Genomic DNA, 23,301 nt, shown 5'->3' with positions numbered 1-23,301 from the left:
ACCGACAAAGTTTCAGCTCTGTAGGGCTACTAAATCCACATGGCCACGTGAATGGTCTCCTCCGGGTAACCGGGAGCTGAGCAGCTCACACACAGGGTTCAGAAAGACAGACACCTGCACTGATCCAGGACTGGGATGTTTAAGGCGTGTAACAAAAAGACCAGGACACTAGGAATTCACAAGCTGATAAAAACAGTGATAGTTCTGGCAGTAAATCCTTGTTTTCCTGTTTTGCAAAAACACTTGGTGAAGACCAAAATCAACATTTTAAAGCAACTCCAAAACAGTTTGCCACATTAACACTCTAGTTGATTCCAAAAATGTACAGTGCCAGTGACTTGGTTTGGGTTTGGTTTTCTGATTACAATCCAAACGGCACTGCCGAACTGGAATTCTGGGACTCTATAAACAACCCTTCTGATAATGTGAGTTTTATGCAGATTCAAAGTATTACACGTCAGGACTCACACCTGAGAGTGTTTATAACCTTTGTAAACAAAAGAGAAAATCGGAGCATTGTGGTATTTCTAAGTAAGGAGTTTAGTTCCTCATGTTGCAGGAAGTGTGACACACTTACCCGGACCTCCGAGTAAAGTGGCAGAACAGTGAAGCAGTGGCTAAAATTTTAGGACTTTTGGGAAGTAGGGGTAAAAAAGACTTGCGTCATTTAAAAAACAATCAAGGCTTGAAGGAAAAGAGAAAAATATAAGAAACAGTCTGAATTTTGACAGAGAAAGGTGTACCAATGTAATAAACACTGGGCATAGAACTCTATGGAAACTGGGTTTTATCTAAGCTATTTAGTCACTTACGGGGCTATAATTTATCCTTCTTATACCTTGAGGATTCATTGCAGTTTTCAGTGTGTTATTTGGTCTGAGTAAGTGGTCAATGAGTCAGTTTATTAATTAATACCCCATAAGAAATTATATTTGTAATAATTTTTATAAATTATTGAAATTGTGAAATAATTCAAATTACAGCAAAACATACTGCAGTGTAAATATACAGGCATAGAAAAAAATGATATACCTGGTTTAGGTGGAATATCCATTTAACAGAACCAGAAGACAGTTCTCTTTACCTCTCTTTTCCTTTCAACATGAGATGTTTCTTTATTTTCATTTCCTGATTTGATTTCATATGTCATTTATCTTACTACTTACGAAGCCAAAGTAAGCTTTCTGATTTCCTTAGATATCAGTCTGAATCACAGCAACATAAAACCATCTGATAACCAGCTATATTTCTCTAGAAAATGTTGTTTCCTTTCCTGTTTACAAAAGCACTTCCATTTCTAGAAAGAGATAGCAAACTTCATTGGTGCAGAAAGATATAAAGTAAAACAGAATTCGGAGCAAGGCACAGAGAATACTAAAATCAACTGTGATCTTTCTATCACTTATTATTGGAATGAACTGCCAGTAATTAAACCACAAAGAGCAAACTCCCAAAACATGCATAGTAAATTCCCAGGACGTAAAAGTAGTCAATTCAAGTACACAAGTCGAGAGTAGCATCGTGATTAAAGCCCAGGACTTTGGTGCCATTCTGCCAGGGTTCAAATCCTGTCCCTATGACTTACTAGCAGTGTGACATTAAAAAAAAAAAATCACTGTTTTCTTTCTCTGTAAAGCAGGGATAGTATTAATACTGGCCTCATAAACTTATTATGAGGATTAGATAAAATAATCCATGTAAAGCACTTCAAACATGTGACATAAAAAGCACTCGAGAAACGTGTGCCATTTTAACATTACTATTCTCTCCTGTAGTGAAACGGCATTGCCATGGGTCAAGCAATAAATCAAGATCCACAGATGCACACGGACAAAATAAAAATGGGCCTCCTCATTGGGATTAACTGAGGTGACCAAAGGATTCTCCCCCCCTCTCATCATAACTATATGTTTCCGTGTATCAAATAAAAATAAGAAACTTGCTCAAATATTGAATAAAATAAATGCTGAGTTAGTTAATGTGGGTTTCAGAATAACAATATTTCTCTGATGGGGATAACTGACTGCCAAAAGAAAGCACATGGGTAGTAAGAAAAAAAACTTTTTAAAATATATGTTTCCCATAAACAAATAAAATGAAACAAATATATCATATAACCTGAGAGATGATTATGCTCATACATGGCTTTTATATATGTTCTTTAAAGTATAAATCTTGAAATACGAAAAACGTTCTAATAAAATGGTATTATATGCTTTGTAATTTATCTTTTCAAACATATACTCCTAAGGACAGGACAAATTTCTCTTTAAAAGTGCCACAGAATCTAGCATGGTGCCTTATACTTATAAAGCCTTCAATAAGTGTTTATGATACAGTTTTGAAGTCAGACAGAATCAGACTCCTTCAGAAACAGTGATTCGTCAAAATTATACAACTTTGTGTGTTAAATAATTGGCTCAAAAGAGTATTTATGTAAATGCAGTTATTTACTTACTTATTTTTATATCTTAACCCTTTTCATTTATAGTCAAAACTGACATTCCACCAATGAGAGCTTACCCTAAGCATGGGGCCATTCTGAAACACATGTGGCTCATCGCAAACCACACAGTACTCATTCAACACAGGGATCCGCTGCTCGGCAAACTCAATTGTCTGAAAGAGACAATAAAGAGAAATAATTAAGTCAAGCTCACGAACGATTTCACACTGAAGGCTAGACTATTTCTACAGTGGATGGAGGCTTGGCTCATACCTGCACTAGGAAGCCACGGTCTCGTATTGGAATGCATTTGGCACCATTTGGCTATAAAAGCAAAGTAAGAGAAAATAATTTTTTAATTAGGAGAATACATAAGTTATAACCTTTTACTTTGGTAACAGTGAATAAGGATGTAATCTTTCTGAGATCACCTGTACTGCGAAATAAACATTAATTATGACAGCAAGACTTTAGAATTTATTACAATGCTTTTTCCTCCATTGCTATTGCAACCTTTGTTTTAAACTAAGTGAACAGCATTCTGGTCTTCTAGGAAAAATGACTGGCATCTTTAAGTGATCACAAAAACTCACGTCCTCTATTACTCATCATTGAATGCTCCCACCTCCTCATTTAGACTATTTCAATCTTACTTTACAATCAGAAAGATTTATTCCTCCAAGGGCATATTAGACAGCTGCTGTAAGGGGTACGATACTAAACTATTGTATTAGGCTGAGCCATACAAGCGGACATTGACACTTTCTTTTACAGGATATCTGAAATTACCTTTCTTAGGTGAAACTACCATGGGAAACCTTCAACTATGTGACCCTTTGACATAATTACTGTAAGTCTTTAATACTCAGCTTTGAGAAGAAATGGGCTTTTAGGGATGTCCACCTAAAATTGCTAACATCCTTATATATGTTTTCTTAACACAAATATAATTTCATGGTATAATTAACAAGGTACTTTTAGAAATAAATCTATACATGAGCACGAGAACCTTTTGAAATTGTATCTTATTTTTTCCAATTTCCTCTAGTGCTAGGTGTATTCTTATTAATAGTTGACTTAAATATGCCCCTCCTTAACACACACACACACAGATTTACTAAAAGCAAACAGAACTTTTTGTCATTTTATGTAATTAATATACATAAGATAGGTCTCATTCTTTATCTGAAACTGGCTATAATGCTGATCACTCTAGAGGTAAACTTTGTGTAAGACTGATTCCCAATAAATACAACCCAAAGCTGTATTTAACACAGTCACCTCCCAGCCCCATCTCCCCCCCAAAAACAGCTTCAGGAAAAAGTGATTTCAGTTTTATGAAGTAGACACTGAGAGCAGCTTTAAGTGAGGCTTTGGAATACAGGTGCAAATGTTACTCCTCTCTACAAGTTCACGGCAAAGTTTTCCTCTTATATACACTACTTTAAGTATATGTAAGGACACTGCTCTTAACTTAATTATTAGACAAACTCGGACTTCCACTATTTATGAGAGAAAACTAGAGGTCAGATACACCTACTTAATGAAATATTAAAAGTGCTGTGTGAATTCACCTGACTTCCTTTCATTTTCAATAGCATTCATGACCATGACATGTTTATCTTTCCAGAATCCAAATGATCATTCCAGTACCAGCTGAAAATGCTGGGTGTGCAAAATAATAAAATAATAACTCACAGAAAAAACTAGTAAATTTTAAAAAACAAAGAAAAAAGTCAGTAAATTAAAAAACAAACAAACAAAAAAAAAACCTCACTTCTTTCCTCTACCAGCTCTTATAAAACCAATCAACCAAAACCTCTCCTGCAGCTTAGCTGACATGTAAGAGCTCAAGATGAAAACATGTACGCACAGCAGGCTGGCAAGATGAAGATGAAGATGGTGTTAAGATACCAATAAGCCCTGAGGTAAGAGAGAGCCTCCTGCCCTCTGCGTTAGGTTCCTTGAAAAGCTCCGTTTTGGATGACTTGGGGGCACTGGAGTACGACTTGCTGAGCAACTTGTGGTTCTTCAGTCCGCACAACTCCTCCACCCTGAGGCTGCTGGAGTAAGACCTGCTTAACAGTTTGTGAGGCTTCAGGTTGGCATTGTGCTCACAGCGCGGGTCTCCAGAACATGAGCGAGTCAACAGTTTATGCGACTTGAGAGTGAGGCAGTCCTCTTGCTTGGCAGCTGCAGGGCAGGGATGGTTCAAGAGTTTGTGCGACTTAATTGTCGTCACTGCCTGCTCAGCCCTGGGGTCGCTGGACAGGGAGCGACCAAAGGTCCTGTGTGACTTTGTGGCGCACACGTCGTCACTCTTGACTGTGCTGGAACAAGTCCTCCGCAGCAGCTTGTGCGTTTTGGAGATTCCATCTTGCTCAGATTTCAGTTTGGATTTGCTTTTACCGCAACCAGGGGGAGGATAACTTGGCGACCTTCGATATCGAACAACAATAATACAGGGTGAATCATGAGGGTAACAGACCGTGGAGAACTCTTGTCAGGCTCAGTCAACTCAACTCTGCTACAAACACCGCCTCTTTTTAATCCAGCCTATCTAGCTAAAATGGAAACCAAAAGTATGTATGGAAAGGTCACAGGGACTGAATTACATCTTTCCTGAAAAGCAAAAAAGGAATATCCAAAATATCCAAAAAAGGAATATTTTCCCTCTTTCTTAACCCAGAGCCCTATAAAGGGTTAATTTTGGTAGGGAAAACTCTATGTAATTCGAAACCAAAAAAAAAAAGGCATTTTAGTAAATTTAAGTCATATAAAGGAAACAAAACTCTAAAAATAGAAATCAGTATCTCTTGTTTTTTGATGGAATGCATGTAACTTGGTCTGTGCTTTAAAGTCATAAAGAAAATAAACAGACGCCAAGACTAGAGAGAATGCTCTTAACTACATACCCATGGAATACCTCAGGCCCGGCATTTAGCAAGATGATGGTAGGATGTCTGTTACCCACCTGCGCAAGGTAGAAAATAAGTGCAGGGGAGACTTCACCTTCTTCTCTGACAGCTTCTTATTGTGCAGGCAATTGGATTTTTCTTTGCTCTGTTTCCACTGCTGTGTAACAAATGTCTGCATGATTCTGTCAGTGCAAAGGGAAGTTTGTTATCACAGTTTCAAGGTAAGTTAATGTCATATTTCTTTATTTTTATTATGTAGAGAATGCAGTTATCAAAGAAAATAAATGCATGGTAATTAGGGAGAGTAATTTCGAACCATACAAGATGTTTTCATGTGTAGGAAAGCATCCTATAGAAAATGTCTTGATATTACAGTGCCACAATTAATAATGAATTACTGTGATATAATTAAAAGTACAAATGATAAAAAAGTTGGTAAAAGAATAAGGATATAGAGAGATTCATAAAGACAGCCTCTAGGATCAACACCTTTAGCTGAAGTGGCAAAAGAAAATTTTGAATTATTTTGTTAGTGTCAGAAACACAGGTTTAAAAATGTCTTTGTTAGTAATTATGATTTATAAACTACAATTAAAGTTCATTTCTTTTTACTTGATTTGCTTATGTATTTTTCTTCATGAAAAAGAAAACAAAATGAAACTACAAAATCCTAAGTTAAAATAAACCATGTAAAATTGATTCTACTGGAGAAAGAGGAGGTCAGCAAATTTTATCTTCAGCCAAGCCCATTCCGTTTTAAATGTGCTGGTTTAAAAAAAAAAAAAGGTGATCCTCTTAGAATTTATCATAAGGCAGGAATCTGGTGACTTCTGACCTCAATATTCTCTAAGTCAAGACCACGACATCACTGCTTGGTGGAGAGTTCTATAATGTCAACTGGATTTAAGACACAGTTTTGTTTTCTGAGAAGGGTCCCAGACTGCAGCAATAGCTTTTTTGTACCCCATCTCTCAAGTGGCAATGGAGAAGGGTCCCTTAAGGCTGATATTTAAGTAGATGCAAAATTTTATAATTACACATTGTATGTAATAAATTAAACATGTTGATTTTCTCTCAAAAGTCAGTTCAACACTGCGTGCTTTTCATGCTCTTTTCAGTATTTCTAACACAATTGCTTTTGGACCAAGAAAATGGTACCAATACCTACAATTTACAATATACTTGGGTGTACAATAGGAACTTTACATACAGATTTTTTTTTCTTTAATGCTCAGGATATCCCCAGAAAGTAGTTATAATTCCACACATTTCACAGGTAAGGTAAGGAAATGAGACCTGCCCAAGTTAGCCTGGATGGTAAGTGGCAGAGTTGCAACATCTGCATTATCCAATACGGACAGACCTATGTTAGCATGTTATTCACAAGGGGCAGGTGCGACTCAGCACTAGGCCAATTATTAACTTTTAGAGATCCTTGAAGTCTTACCAAATTAGCTCAGATCCCCAGAAACTACATCACACTCCCCAACCTTTAGTCAGCTAGCTTAGAGAACTCAGAGGAAAGTTACGTACAGCATTATCTGGGGTCTTTTTAGCCACAGAGGTAGTGAGGAAGAAGCAGGTTAAACTGCAGTCAACGATGCATGGTTCCAAATTCACAGTAAATTCTCCCTAGAGCTCAGGACAAGGGAGAGTTTTTATTTTCAACTTAATTTTTGAAGATTTTTTTCTCTCCAAGATTTCAGCAAGATTTAAATGTAACAGAAACATCAGGGTCATCATTTCCCCTGTACCTAACCTCAAATCCCCAGCGACACCATCCTCTGTACCAAACAGATTCAGATTCTTTTCCTCCCATGAAAAATCGCCATTCCTGGGTGCCCTTCCCTAAAAATCCCAGCAAGTGCTTCTCTGATTCTCCACAGGCTAACTGGAACAAAGTGACAAGTCAAAGAGCTAAAACTGTTTCCACTTTCATGCTACATGAGCATTCACAAGTGTGGCTTCCGCCTCTAAACTAGTAACTCTTGAACTTGGACACTCAGATCCCCCTACATGTTCTCGGATTCAAAAGCAGGCAGTTAGCCGTCTCCTACAAGAAATTTCGGAGTGATTCATGTGTCATTTCAGTGGTCATCGGAAATATACTTGTGAGCACATTTGGTATAATGACCACTCCCTTGTAACAGACCACCACCAAAAGGCTTCAGCACGCACACTGGTGTTTGAGTTCACCACTGTGCTGGCACCAAGAACTACTACAGTTGACACTGGCTGATGACAGAAGAAGAGAAAAAGACTTCAAGGTAAATTATACATTGAACCAGATGATGTCACAGCCAGCTATATGAACAAAGGATCCAGATCAGTTCCAAGAGAGAAAAGAGAGGACATGTGGGCAACATTATAAATTTTTACACGCTGACTTCAAAACAAATGTGCCCTACAGTAGCCAATGCTGTGTTCAAACTGTGGTGGTGAGACAGAGTAGCGAAATAACATCTTCCATCAAAATGAATTTAGTGCATTAATTTGAAATTTACGTGTTTTGATTTGCACTATAGTTATAAATTGAATTTTGTTTTATAAATTTGAACTCAACATATGAAGACTTTATACCTGATTTTATATTTGTATGTATTTAAGGCAATGCTGGAGATTTGCAGTGTTATTTTTTTTCTTTTAAAAACAACCTAAGTTTGATCAATGTAAATGAAACATAAAGTCAGTTTAAGATTATTTCCATAGTCTGTGATATGCTTAGACTTTGATTGATAGATACCCTATTCAAGGCTGATCACTTTATTACATCTGTTTTGGGTCAGTATTTTTTCCTTCAGGCTCTTTTAATGACTTCACATTTTCCCAATACACATTCAGTGCTGAAAATACATCCCATGCCTTTTTAAGGCAAAGAAGTGTCTAGGATTACATGAGAGGCAGATTAGTGGGTGGGTCAAAGATATTGATCTGGAGTCAAATTCTGGCTCTACCACTTTCTCAGTGTGTTACCTTAAGCAAGCAGCTTAATGAGTTTGGGCCTCGGTTTCATCACCTAGGAAATGTGGACAGTAATAGTACCTGCTTCATAAGGTTGTTGTGAAAATAAGGGTGGTAATACACGTCAAGCACTTAAAACAGTGCTTGACGTATAATAAGCACTGCGTAAGTATTTGCTGCTGCTATTTTGTTCAGATTCTGTCTTGTTGTCAGTAACACACAAGATAAAGAGTCACAGAAAAAATTTAATGAGTATTTCTTATTTCCTGAACAATAACAAAGGGCTTGGGGTCTAAATCCGTCTTCCCAAATTGCTGTATGTTTCTGAAAAATAACCTCTTTATATTTCAGCTTCTTCTTACGACTTAAGTGTGAGAATGAGAGCAGATTTTTAAATCTTATTACATAATTTTAGGCTAGAATTGACCTTGAAGATCACAGGCTACCACAGTTGTTTTTAATTTAGGAAAGAAACTGAAGTCAACTAAAATTTAACAAGGGTCATTAAAAAAAGTTCTACTTCATATACCAGCATTTCTACAAAAACTAAAATTTATCCATAAAAGTAAGTAACACTTTTAAAATGCTAAACGTTCAGATGGAAATATTAATAAAATGTTACATACTCTACAAGGTGATTAAATGATGAATACAGAATACAGCTTTCCTTAACTTCTCAGGGTTGGGATTATAGACATCATTTCTTTTTCTGAGCCCAAATGGTGTACTCAATGTCACTAAGGGTAAGAATCTAACTATTCCTGGATTTTTGTGCTTTTATAATTCATGTCTTGTTTGGACCAATGTCATTTCACCTTAAAAATAAACTTATTAAGCAGCTTACAAAAGTACAATAAAGTAGAAGGCTAGACTTTAGGTAATAATCATATGTCAATACAGAGTCACCAACTGTAACAAATGCACCACTCTGGTAGGAGATGTAGACATAGGGAAGCTATGCATGTGTGAGGACAGGGGGTACATGTAAAAATCTCAGTACCTCCCTCTCAATTTTGCTGTGAACCTAAAATCACTCTAAAAAAAAGAATAAAGTCATTGAATTAAAAAGAATTTTAAAAACAAGGGAGAAAACTGGGTGAGGGGAAAAAATCATACAAGGGGAAAAAAAAAGTGCCAAGGTGAAGTAGTACCCAACTTGAATGGCTTAACACAGAGGCAGGCTCCATGCCTAGCTCCAAGATCTGTAAGATACTGGCTTGAAAAACAAAAGCCAACTGGAAAACACACAACCAACTGCACTGGAAAAGCATACCTAACCCAGTACAGAAGCCTGAGAGAATTTCTCTCATGAGTACTTATAAAGAAAACACTGAATAATATAATGTGCTAAACATGCTAATGTGCTAAATAATATAATGTGAAAAGCATACCTAACCCAGTACAGAAGCCTGAGAGAATTTCTCTCATGAGTACTTATAAAGAAAACACTGAATAATATAATGTGCTAAACATGCATTGTAAACTGAATTTAGTTTCAGAGATATGGAATTCTAAACATTAAGGGTTTATTTTCTAATTTCTATATGCCCTTATTCGGACCCAACACTAGGGGGTTTGCAAGAATTTTTCCTTTCAGATGTGATCCACACATAACTCACGTCTGAGCAATGTGAAGTCATAAAAACTTAAGACCAGTGTAGAGCTTGGTGATACACACAACCCTTGCTACCACCCGTGAGCTTCCTCCTACATCTGTAACCTCAGGGAAAACGGCCACAATAATTTCCCTATTTAGTAAATAAAATGAAAAGTTTCAAAGTATTTTCTCTTAGAACATTGCTCAGTAAAGGCTAATGTATGATGTCAAATTCAAACTCATTAAAACAAAGGTGAGCATGCGGACTGAAACATTATGGAGGGCCCAAGCCATGTGTTTAAAAGTACACAATAATCTAATGATTTCTTTTGACAAATTTACATTGAAGTAACATCAGCATATTCAGAAGAATAAATAATCCTTCATGAATTCTCCATAAACACAAATTCTTAAAGCTGGTATTTTGATAAGTGTGAGATTTAGTCAGTATAGCTTCTGGCTATGGTTAATGGAGCTACATTCCTATGTTTGAAAAGTCAATTCAACTGGGGAAATTTTATGTCTATAAAATATAAATTTACTCACTGTTAGTCATGGTGCAAACAGGAAGTAAGGGTTTATTTACAAAAGGAGCATTTCCAGGGTGTAGGTCTGGGAACCATGTATAGTGCAGTAGGCTAGGGCCAGTGGCTGCTACCACCTCTAGGCCCCAGAGAACAAGCAGAGGGACCCATTAAGAGAACCCAGTAAGAGAGTCACGCTAAGGCTGCAGCCTGGAGCAGAGCAGAAAGCTTCAGTTGAAAGACTAGTCAGCTCCAGGTGACCTCGGAGGAAAGAAACCAAGGCAATAAAAACACCCATCTGTACACTGCTTCCTTGTCTGTTGGTCACGTGAGAGACACAGAGGAACAGGAACGTGGGTACCAGGGCAGCCTCCTCACATGCAAGGCAGGGTGCTGGGGGGGAGGAGGGTGGACCCAGGGGTCAGGGAAGGAAACTGGCTCAGCTCTACACGTGAGCTCTGCCAACTAAATTACGTGCAGTTCTGTGTCAGGATGAACTCCTCTCCTGAGGTGTTTCCTTCAAAAAGCTCTGCTGAATAAAAATGGGGGAAAGAGAGGTGAAGGGGGGCAGGGTGAGGGTGAGCAAAAAGAGAACTCAGTTCTCTTTAACAGAACTGTATTTTTTATTCATTGGAAAGCTTACTTTTTCAGCTGATGCCCCAATCCAAATCTCTCTTTTGTGGAAATCTGAAAGACATCAACAGTGGGCACTGCAAAGGAAAAAAAAATCAGTCTAAATGTTGAGTTGAAATGCAACCAGGAAAAACACTGAAAAGTAATATATGTATGTATACCCATACATACACATTTTAAAATTGTCTATACACAATCCTACAAATCGCTGTTTACACTTTACAGAGAGATTCTGGAGACCATGCTAGGCTAGTACGTATGTACTGATGTATAATATATGTATATGTAAATGTTTAATATGTATAATGATGACAAGAATGAGTTCCAAAAAATATACATGAAGTGTAAATAGCAATGTGAGGTCAGTTTGTGTACTACTCTTTAGGTGGAAGGGAGACACTGTATACACATACACCTATTTTTAGAATAAAACAGTGGGGAGAAAGGCATAGGAGACTCTCTTTTCACTGCACACCCTCTGGTGCGCTTTGTATTTTTACCAGGTATATGCATTTCTATAAGTTAATAACTATGATGCTTATAAAATTGATTACCTCTCGAAAAAGTCACTCACCATTCATTATTCACTGGTTTAAAGGCTATTTATCGTGCTCCCACCGTGCCAGCCACTGTAAGACGGAGTAGCAAAACACACACATAAATAACCCTGTCTCTATGAAGCCTTAGTCCGGCGGGAGAAGACAGACAAAAGACAGAAAAAGATAAGAAAATAGATAGCATGTCACATGGTGATAAAGGCACAGGGTAAAAATAAAAATGGCTGAATAGGGGCAAAGGCTTCAACATTAGACAGAGTGGCAGGAAGAGAAGGGTCCCAGGCAGAGGAAGCACAGGGCACTGCCCCCGAGGAAGAAGTGTGCTTCAGTATTCCTGGAACAGCAAGGGGAGTGGTGGAGCTGGAGAGGAGTGGACGAGGTGTCACACCAGGAGCTGAGATCAGGGAAGGACCACGGGCAGTGCAGCATCTCTGTGAAGACCAAGGGCAGAAATAGGAAAATTAGCCTGGAACTTACTATAATAATTAAGGCAAGAGTATGGTGGCTTGGGTTAGTGCAAGTGGTGAACATTTTGGACTCACACTCTCTGGGAGAGCTGACAGATTTTGCAGATGAACTGAATTTGAAGTATCAGAAAAAGAGAGGAGTCAAGGGTGAATCAAAGAATTCTGGCTTGAGCAACCGAAAGGATGCAACTTACCGACTCCCGGTATGTAAAAGACTGCAGGAGAAACAGGTTTGGTGCGGTGGGGAAGATTGGCGGCTTGACTTTGGGTATCATAAATGTGAGAAACTTGAGTGGAAAAGTTAAGTAGGCAACTGGATAGAGAAATGCAGCATTTAGCCATTCAGATGAGAGGAAGGAGCTAAAGACAAAAATTTGGGAGATCCAGTGTATGTGTGGATTCAAAGACACGGCGCTGGATGAGAAACTACGAGTGAGGAGAGATAGAGGAAGGAAGTCTAAGGATTCGGCCCGAGACCTCCAGCCTTTAGATGCTCAGCAAGTAAGGCAGAAGAGGAATGGCTGGGAGGGCAGAAGACTCCAGAATGCTGCTGATCTCGCACATATTCACAAAAGTTTTTCAAAGAGCAGGTAAACAACTGTTATCAAATGCTGCTAAGTTAATTAAGAGGAGGACTCAAAATTGATAACGGGGCCATTAAGCAATATGGTAGTCACGGTGGCATTGATGAGAGTAGCGCTTGTGAAATGATGTGTCCAAAACACGTCTAGGGCTTATTCAAGGAGGAACAAGAGGGAAGAAAATGAAGTGAGTGAGCAGAGACAATCCTAATCAAGAAATTTCACAGCCACAAGAGGCAGAGTGTTAGGCACTAAGTAGAGTGATCTGAGGTCTAAACGTGTTTAAAGATGAGAGGAATATTTTTTTGCTGATGGGACTCTTTTAGGAGAGACATGAACAGTACGAGAAGGAGAGGGAGAACTGTGGCAAGGGTGTCTTAATTTGGTGGTAGGAAATGGCGGGCAGCGCGCAAATGAAAGGGTGACACTGTAACAGGAGCATGGATAGCACATTCATACTAACAGCTGGGATAACAGATGATCAGAGCGAAGGCTGTCTTGTTAATAGGACATTCTCAGAGCACACATGCTCCACGCCGTAAACCAAGCTGGTCTTCCCAGTTGCCTCACTGCCTGTCTTGGCTATTTGTCTGGGATATAAACAGCCAACTGATCAAAGAAAACTGGGGCTGTATCACCCATTAGTTTCTTTTCTAGAAACAATTCTGATCCTTACACAGAAGAGTACATCACTGCAATCCCACGTGTCCCAATCAAGGTTATAGAAAAGTGAATAAAAAAATCCGAACACCTTGTAAAGTCAAGGGCATTATTTTTTAAAGAAAAAGATGACAAAATTAGAATACAGTGTGCTCTCTCTAAGAAGATTTAAGAAGACACAAACTCTTCACAGGCAGATGGAAAAAGTAACTGGGAACATGGAGGTAGAAAGATCCAAAATGCACTAGAAGAACTGGAATCTTCACAGAAGGAAATTGTGTAAGACTCATGGATAGACAGAGAAGAGTTATAGTAGACACAAATGTTTATCCAAAATGTATAATTTCTACAAATGAATAATACACAGACCAAAACTTATTCATATTATGAATGACTAGAAAATGAATGTCAGTGTTTTAGCAAAATGATCAATTGTCTAAGAAAAGATAAGTTACAAACTGACTTAATTAGTAGTATGAAATCTGAATGACCCCAAATTTTGGAATATACTGAAAAAGCTGACAAGATGTTACTTCCAAAAATATTCCAAAATTCAAGTGACTAAATTCATATTACTATTAAAATTAACACAATTAATTATTACAATTGTATTCATATAAGATGTTAATAGTGAAATCAGATGTAGAGTGCATGGGGACTCGGTACTGCTTTTGCAATATTTCTATAAATTTAAAAATGTTTTAGATTAATTTTTAAAAATGTTTTCAAAAGTAATAGCTTTCTGATAACCAATAATAGTCAGTTAGAAAGTAAACTGGAATACTAAAGTCCCATTAAGCAAACAAGTAGTAAACAAATATTCAGAAAGAAATTTAGCTAAAATTAGTGATCTAAGGCAAAAACAAAACCAAAAGACAGAAACACAGAACATAGAAAAGTAGAAATTACAAACAAATGTTCCTTTACAGGAAAAGTCATAAATACTATAGAAATGTCTATTCTTCCTAAATTAAACACTTGAATGTTTGCCTCTACCAAATTTCCCAACAGAATGAGAAAGATATACTAGCATAATATTTTCATGTGTTAAAAAAGGCAAAAGTTACTCAGTTTCTCCTTGTCTCTCATAATTAAGGTTCGGAAGGCAGTAAGTGAGGATCATTCAAGATATGTGGAAATTATTCCAACACTCTGATCATGTAAATGGAGGGGTACCAATAATGAGATGATTTGCACAGGCAAATATTTTTAATAATGTTAGTTGTTTATCACTTTAAACTAAAAACAGCCCTGTCCTTGAGAAACTAAACTTATATACCAGCAATTCTGGAAAAAATTATAGCATCATAAGAATCATAACCATTGTGTCTTTTTATTTAAAGTATATTTCCCCATGTACAATAGAAATAATCTTTAGATCTTTAACTTCAAAGTGGGTAAGGAAGTATATTTCTCCAATTCTTATCATTCTTGGTCACTCACAGATAGACTGTCAGATTAGCCCTATCCAGGTATGACAGTTCACATAAGTATTACTCACACATTCCCCAAACCCTAGGAATAAATGCTCTTCAGGAAGAACTGTTAACTAGATCAGTCTAAACCTTGGATTAGTCATACATTTTCTGCAAGTTCATTTTACTATAAATGCTGATATTGTCAAAGACATGCAAAACAATCTTCAAGAAATATTCTCGCCTTTTTATTTGTTTGCGATAATCCAAATCATAAACTAGGATAAAACCTAATTATTTTTTCTGGAATAATAAATTATGTGTTCCTTTTTAGTATCATTGTCTCTCGTCCGGTCATATATTATTTCGTATCAGTGCCCATTTTAAATTCTTCCTTAAATTTCTCTGAGAAAAAAAAAAATCTTCTGGGAAATTTACTAGGAAGATGGCAATGTGAGTAAATCGCCCTGAACAAGCGTCATCATAATCAGTACATTTTAGAAATTGGAGAAAACCAGCGAGAGGACCAGAAACTTGGAATAATGCCGTCCCCATGTGAGAGAAATTTCCAGCAAATTTCACTACAAATGGAACAGATGGAACTAATCTTAAGGGGCCCTAAAGGGCTGACTCAAAACTCCCCATTCTATGAAAGATGAGAAAGCCAAAGGCAGACTACCATGACACATCTCAAAATAAAGGAGCAGATGAACGGAGAAGCAGAGTTCTGCTCTGCTCCAGAGCAGTTCGGTGAAGGGATGGCCTCCTGGAGCCGATGCTCACCCGCTTCTTACCTGGACCACCAACGTATGTTATGTTCTCTTAGAAGCAGACCCTGAGTGAAGATTTGAGGCCAAATCATTCACTGCGGACTGCTCCCAGGAGATGGGAGGAAGGGAGAAAAGATTTTTAAAACAGGAAAAGCAAAGCAAGGGTTCAAATTCAGATCAAGCCCCAGCTTCAGCCTGGTCCTGTGGGTAACAGGGGAGACCCACCATCCAGCCTCGAGGCAGAGCAGCTGGACCACTGTACTCCCACATCAGTCACCCCAGGGGGTAAGGGTGGAGGAAAAAACAGCTCAATAAGCACATGTAACAAAACACAAACAAAACCATGATAGACTTTTCACAAATGAACAAAATGAAAAACTTCAGACACAAACTAGCAGAAGTTTCTAAAGCACTTCTGCCTTTTTGGGAAGAACTACTATGACTCCAAAAATAAATACTTGGTCAAGTTTGTCTTTTTCACAAAACAAAGAGTCATTCTCAGATATGAAAAATGAAGCACAACCCTCATGCTTCCTTGGTTTACAAACTATTAAATATGTAAATCAACCAACAGAGATGAAAAAAAGGATTAAATTATAGATGAGTTGTGTTACTAAAATGAATGTTATTGAACAGTAAAGTCATTTAAACATGAATTAAAATATAATTGTTGAAATATTTATAATGCCATGCAAATGTGACAAATCTTTAAAGAGATACTGTGAAGGAAAATCTCTGCCTGAAATTCAAGATTATATAAACACATGAGTAACAGTGGTACACGGCACACCATCATCTCACACAGATGGAATTGGGGTGAGTAGAGATAAAATGACCCAGTTTTCTTCCTAACCCTGTTAATTGAAAAAAAAAAGTTCATACATGAGGGCTTCTTTTTCTTCTAACCATCATCAGAATAAAATAGAACAAGTACATTTCAAATCACTAAAGAACTAAAATGAGCGATATAGAAAATTACATGGGGAAACAGCAAAAACACACACCTACAGGCTGGGATATTGTGCAGATATTACAAATCATTCCATTTTAGAAGATTTAACGACTGGAGGACAGGCTCATCACATAACATTAAGGTGTACAGCTATTTATATAATTCAATGTCAACTTTAAGACAATAAATCACATGTGCACAGAAACACCAAACTGTTACAGGTTTCTCAGTATAGAGGGATTTGGAGGAATTCTTCTTTATTACATTTCTATGTATCTGAAATAATCAAAATAAAAATATATAACATCTATTTTGGCTTTGCCTAGCATTAAGTCCAATCAGTCACTATATGCTACTATATGTTGATTATTTAAGTAGAATACATTATACAAAAATTAAAAAGTAGTGACTCAACAGAAACATTTTCAAAATGAGAATATATCTCATAAACTTGAAAGAACAGGTTATTTTTCTTATATGAAAAGCAGCATTATATACAATAGCCAAGACATGGAAGCAACTTAAATGTCCATTGACAGACAATTGGATAAAGAAGTTGTGGTATCTTTATATGATGGAATACTACTCAGCCATAAAAAGGAATAAAATAATGCCATTTGCAGGAACATGGATAGACCTAGAGATTATCATCCTAAGTGAAGTAAGCCAGAAACACAAAGAAAAATACCACATGATATCACTCATAAGTGGAATCTAAGAAAAGAAAAAAAAGAAGACACTAATGAACTCATCTACGAACAGAAACATATTGGCAGACAGTAAACAATCTTACGGTTACCAGGGGAAAGGGGATGTGAAGGAATAAATATGGGAGTTTAAGATTTGCAAATGTTAGCCACTATACATAAAAATAGATTTAAAAATTTTTCTTCTGTGGAGCATGGGGAACTACATTCAATACCTTGTAATAACCTTTAATGAAAAAGGATATGAAAATGAATATATGTATGTATATGCATAACTAGGACACTGTGCTGTATACTAGAAATTGACACATTGTAACTGATTATACTTCAATAAAAAATAAATTAAAAAAAAAAACTCAAGTAAAAGGTGATCTTAAAAAAAAAAAAAAAAAACCTAACAGTAGATGTAAGTCCCTTAATATTCCTAAAGAAAAACACACAGAGACCATGGTGAAGTGTGCATAGCAGATTAAAAATGGCCACAATTTCAAGCGGTGCCATCCATGTCCCCATCCCTTGATTCTGGGTGGGTTCTTTGACTATTTTGATCAACAGAATACAGTGGAAGATTCTTTGAGCCTTTCACCATACCCTGTCTCTTGGAATACTGGCTTTTGGATCCCAGTCATCATGCTACAAGAAACCCAAATCTCACGAAGAAGCCCAGTGGCCATGTGTAAGGAGACACTCTAGTCAATAGTCCTAGCTGAGCTCTGAAATGACACCTGCATCAGAGGCTAGCCATTTGAAGCCCAACCATCTTGAGCATCCAGCCTAGCAGAGCCTTGAATGACATAAACCTCACCCACCATCTGCTTGCAAAAGCATGAAACTTCAAGCAAGAGCTACCCAGTTGAGCCCAAATAATGATGAGAAATAAGCTGTTTTAAGCCACTTCATTTTGGAGTGGTTTGCTCTGCAGCAGTAGAAAACTGCAACAACATGAGTAGATAGTGTGTGTGTGTGTGTGTGTGTGTGTGTGTGTGTGTGTGTTAGCAGAGAGAGAAAACATTAAAATCCAGTAAGTGTTGGCAATATTTATGATAGCGACCTTTGTTATAAACAGCTATCCTTTGAGATACAGAAGAATCAGCCCTTCAGGTATTGGAAAACAAAAATACTATTACGATCTCCACTTTCAAAAACATATTTCTGTTACATTTAGGCTAAATCCAACAGCAAGAAAAGGTGAGATAAATAAACATTAAAATTAAATATCAAACACTGGAAATTGACACAACATTGTAAACTGACTATAACTCAATTAAAAATGTTAAAATAAATAAATAAATAATTTTGGTTGGATCATCAAAAAAAATTAAATCTCAGAATCAGAGACACAAATAATTAAACTTAAGAGCAATCGCAAGTATACTTACTGAGCTTCTACTATATGTGGAATTCTTTTTTAGGTCTTACTGTGTTTATTTCACAGCAGTTTGTCAACTTCTGAAACCTATACAACTAAATATTATAAGTTTCTGTTTCTATAAGTTACACTGGCGATAAAGTATCTCTGTTAGGATGCAAGTATATTTAAACATCAATATCAAGATAGCTACAATTAGGTTTAGAATTACCAAATGAAGAGTCACTTTGCTTAATGCACAGTGCACAACTAATTAATATTCAAAACAACAGAGAAATAAAACTAACCTGGGCCATTTAAATACTGTGTAAGTGAACAGTGTAGTCGGACAATTATAGGTTCTGTTCGAATCACTTCCCATGCCACAGCAATCTCCTCCTGTGCAAATATTTAAAGCATGAATTAGTCATCTTTTAGAGTTCTTGATTTTTTCCAAGATTAAAAAAAAATTTTAAACTTATTTTGAAGAAATTCATAAATCAATAAGGCCTACAAATTATCTCACAACCTACTGATTTGTGGGGAAAAAAAGCTAAAGTACTTTTATTTTTTGCCTTTTACATCTGAAAATTAAAGTGAAACTTAAAAGAAATAATAACATACTATACTTCCAGCCCATGAGTTTCAGAATATACTAAAAGATCCAAGGCAGAAATATATATACATTTATATAATCTTTGCTTCTTCACCCAGCATAGTATTCTTCATAAATCACTTTAACAAAGTCATTACGTTACTAATGGTATAGTAAGAGAAACTTAGTATATAAAGCATATAACAGAAACCAAAGCTAAATTTCTTCCAAGGATAAGAGTGTGTTTTTAAAATGCACCAATCACCCTGTGTAAGTTGATACTTACATCAAGAAAGCTAACATCAATATGCAGATCAATATCTACATCATCAATGGCTCCATATTCCCTGAAAGCAAAGATTAACATTAATCTTTTCATTTTCCTTAGAACAGAGTGTGACCTAGGTTATTTTAAACTGGAATTTAACCATGATTTCTCATCCCTGATTTCCACGCATAGCTCAGAAGTGACTGTGGACATGAATTAACTAACTCAATTTAGTTGGATTATGGTCTTGTGTGACCTATTCATACCATATAGACATCTTTCCATTTTACATACACTCATATGCATGCGTAAACTCAAGAGTTATTTGGTTCATAGTTTCAAACAAACATCACCAGTTCTCTGTGACAAATTAAATAATCTTCAGGCAACCACTCTGTTTTCACTGTTCTCTCTGAAGATGAAGAGCTGCTCCTAAGGGTAAGAGGTGCTTCTGACACAAGGCGGGGGTGGAGGATGAGTGACTGCCACAGTATCGGGCCCGTAAATACTCCCGTCATGTCAGACATCAGCGGTTCTGAACCTGATCCAGGCGCTCTGCCACTTAAATGTCACTATGTTTTGACAGGCAGCTCTAAAAGTCTGATCTATCAAAATTAAAACAAATAACAACAGCATTTTCCACACAAAGGCATCACGAAGGCCGACTTTCTTCCAGCCAACGTTGTACCAAAACCCAGCATATTTAAAGTTAATCAAAGAGCGTAAAAACAGTAGTTTTGATATTCTCCACATACATAGGTCTCTATTTTGGACATTTTACAAAATTCTGAAGTTACCAATGTTAAACAAAGTGAAGGAGAAAACTATGGAGATCATAGAAATTATGTAGGTTAATGGTCAATATTCACCGAGCACTTATTGAGCCAGCAATCACTCTAAGGATTTTGTATGTGTGGGCTCATCGTGCACTAGGTACCACTACCACTTCCAGTTCACATCCCCATTAACCAAGGCTTGGAGTAATAGGGTAACTCATCCTCATCACTCTGTGGCAGAGCTGGGATCTGAATACACGGATCCTATTTATTTATGCAAGTGCTTAGTCAATTCAATATTCAATAAATGATCACTTTGTGTTGGAAACCAGGTCAAACATTCATGGGTGATCTCATTAGGTCCTCATCAGAGCCTTATGACAGGGACACAATAACTACCCTCATTTGTAAATGAGAAAACTGAGGGTCAGGGAAAGTGAAACAGGTTGCCAAAGAGCAGGTAGGTCAGTAGGGAAGCCAGGCATTGAATTCATGTCCAACTTCAAAACCGTTAAGTGCAGTATTAGGCACATGGTAAGTACTCAGGAAAATTTCTGTGTGTTATATATTCAAGTAAAGCTAAGGTAGTACAAAACTGGCACTTTTATAGGGTTCAGAGAAAGCATTTTTAATGAATAAATGGCTTCCTGTAATTTGATGAATAAAGGAATCCAGGGAGTCTTTTTGCTTTTTGATTTCTATGACCAAAAAATGCATCACATTAGGAAATAATAACTTGTATAACTCAGGGAAATATATACAAGATCCTGTGGTAGCTCACAGCGAAAAAGAATGCGACAATGAATATATCTATGTTCACGTATAAGTGAAAAATTGTGCTCTACACTGGAAATTGACACAACATTGTAAACTGACTGTAACTTCATAAAAAAAAGTTAAAAAAAAAAGAAAATTATAACTTGGACTCTATGCCTTTTCCATTCTCTCCTTAAAAATATATCAAAACACTGAGCACATTTTCATTATTTACAAATTATACTTTTTATTTTTGCATGGTCATATTTTCAAAGGTTACATAGAGAAAAAAGGGATAAAATTATTCACAAAGGAATTCTTTTAATTGCATGTGTTGAAACATCTGTGTTATTCATAAAGGATAAAAACTTTTATAACTTTATACAAATTTAGACATGATATGCAAATTTGGATACAAAAATATGCCAACTTAGTCATGAAATTATATAGAGCCTAAGACAGGAATAAGGATCAAACACATGAACCATTTCTTTTATGCCTCTAGTTCAGAGTTCAGAAAACTTTCTGTAAAGGTCAAAATAGTACATATTTTTAGTTTTTCAGGCCACTTAGAATCTCTGTCACATATTCCTCTTTGTTCTGTTTTTGTTTTTTTTTTAATAGCCCTCTGAAAAAGCAAACACCATTTGTAGCTCACAGGCTTTTCAAAACAGGCCCCAGAGTCCAATGGTCATAATTTGCTAACCCTGAACATCAGCAAATTATCTGTAATATTATAAAAAGTCAAAATCTAGAGTCAGGCATATTAAGAGAGAGCTATTAAAGGTAATGATGAGGACAGATCACTAATGATGTTCAAAAGATATTTCCATGGTGCAAAGAGGACTTGACTACAACCGTTCCCAAGAAAATTATAACAAATACGTGAAAACTTTTACCTAGAAGAATGTATATGAGTAGAAGTTAGAAAAAAATTGAATAATAAGGAAATACTTAAACTATGGCTTGTTGATATGATTGTTTTTAAATTACACATTACTAAAAATGTTGATAAAAAAATATTTAGTAACCTGAGGGAAAACTTCCAAAAATACTATTTACTAAGCAAGCAGATTACCAAAAAAACTATGGGAAATAAAATACTTTTTAAAAATCAGCTAGAAATAGGAAAATCGAAAAAGTAGACCAAGTACTTATATATTAACAATAGTTTGTGGATAAAATTTACTTTATAAAAAATGCTATGTTAGTTTTTTTTTAAATCGCTACTTTTCCGGGTATGGTAATATAGACTCATTATATAAAACATGAGAAAGAGAAAATTGGACAATGAGCAATCGTAATACCACCACCCAGAGACCATTCCTTCTGTTTACCTCTCACTCCAGTCTCTTTCATACATTAATATATCGTGTAACACGTACGATTATCATTAAGGGTAACATGGTATGTAAAGACTTTTGTTCTGCTCTTTCTCTTCCATAATGAGTATTCTTTATACGTGCAATATTCTTCAAAAACCATACATTTAAATGTCTGTATTTACATAAGTAAAATTATATAATACAACATTAGGTTGCTTTTGATTTTTTTTTACACTACAAATACTGATAAATAGCCCATTGCATAAAAATGTATGCACAGGTATCTTCTCAGAGTATAATTTCTAGAATTACTGAGTGAAATAAATAGTGTAACTATATTTGGGAGTCTTGAAATATACTGTTTAGCTACTATTTTAGAAGGTTAAAACAACTTATAATCACACCAGCCAGGTCTCACAGTGACCATTTCCCAATCTTCATTATCACCAAGCATTTTTTTCTCCCATCTTCGCCAATTTTATAGGGGAGAACAACTCTGGATTTATTTCTGTTGGCAAGACTTTGGTATGTTGAGAGGCAGGGAAAAAGGAATCAGAGATAACAAAAATCAGTATGAACCTTACCCACAGCTCCTTCTTTATAAACAGATTTCCAGACCACTTCGACAGAATTTATCATAAAATTATGTTCAGAATGTGACATATGTTCTTTATAAAACCTTTCATATGTGAATTTTAAAGTATTCTTTATATGATTTCTTTGACACTGTTTTGGTTAAAAGTTCCCTATTTCTCACACTATCAATTTCTTTCCAAAAAAAAAAGGAACTAAAGGGTTACAAGTGTTCTTCACCAGAGCAGAGCACCAATACAGAATTTTAAGGTGGCAGAGGCATTAAAGGTTTGCAATTAACTGGATTCTGCAGGTGTAGATCAGTAAATAGGTACACTTTTTGTTTCCATGCCACACTCCAGAGAACTCACAACACTGTGTATATGCAAACCAATTTCTGTTGTGATGCCCTTTTTATATAATGCCAGTAATTTCACGTTTCCCACTGCGGGATCACAAAGCGTGATTACAG

General features: G+C 36.3%; 1 protein-coding gene across 3 annotated transcripts in view; it reads right to left on the bottom strand.

Annotated features, from left to right (window-relative positions):
- The window catches only part of PARP8 (poly(ADP-ribose) polymerase family member 8), a 163,117-nt gene that overhangs the window by 40,968 nt on the left and 98,848 nt on the right, over positions 1 to 23,301 (bottom strand). For all 3 annotated transcript variants that reach the window (XM_032471889.1, XM_032471897.1, XM_032471903.1), the window contains 7 exons: positions 19,418 to 19,478; positions 18,845 to 18,935; positions 11,090 to 11,156; positions 5,421 to 5,546; positions 4,320 to 4,884; positions 2,720 to 2,770; positions 2,524 to 2,619 (listed from right to left, as the gene is read on the bottom strand). In XM_032471889.1, coding sequence (XP_032327780.1) covers positions 2,524 to 2,619; positions 2,720 to 2,770; positions 4,320 to 4,884; positions 5,421 to 5,546; positions 11,090 to 11,156; positions 18,845 to 18,935; positions 19,418 to 19,478 — 1,057 coding nt within the window. The remainder of the gene's footprint in view (positions 1 to 2,523; positions 2,620 to 2,719; positions 2,771 to 4,319; positions 4,885 to 5,420; positions 5,547 to 11,089; positions 11,157 to 18,844; positions 18,936 to 19,417; positions 19,479 to 23,301) is intronic.

This window comes from Camelus ferus, chromosome 3 (assembly GCF_009834535.1).
Source record: "Camelus ferus isolate YT-003-E chromosome 3, BCGSAC_Cfer_1.0, whole genome shotgun sequence".
NCBI lineage: Eukaryota > Metazoa > Chordata > Mammalia > Artiodactyla > Camelidae > Camelus > Camelus ferus.
The sequence above is the reverse complement of the archived record's forward strand: the minus strand, read 5'-3'. Positions and strand labels throughout refer to the sequence as shown.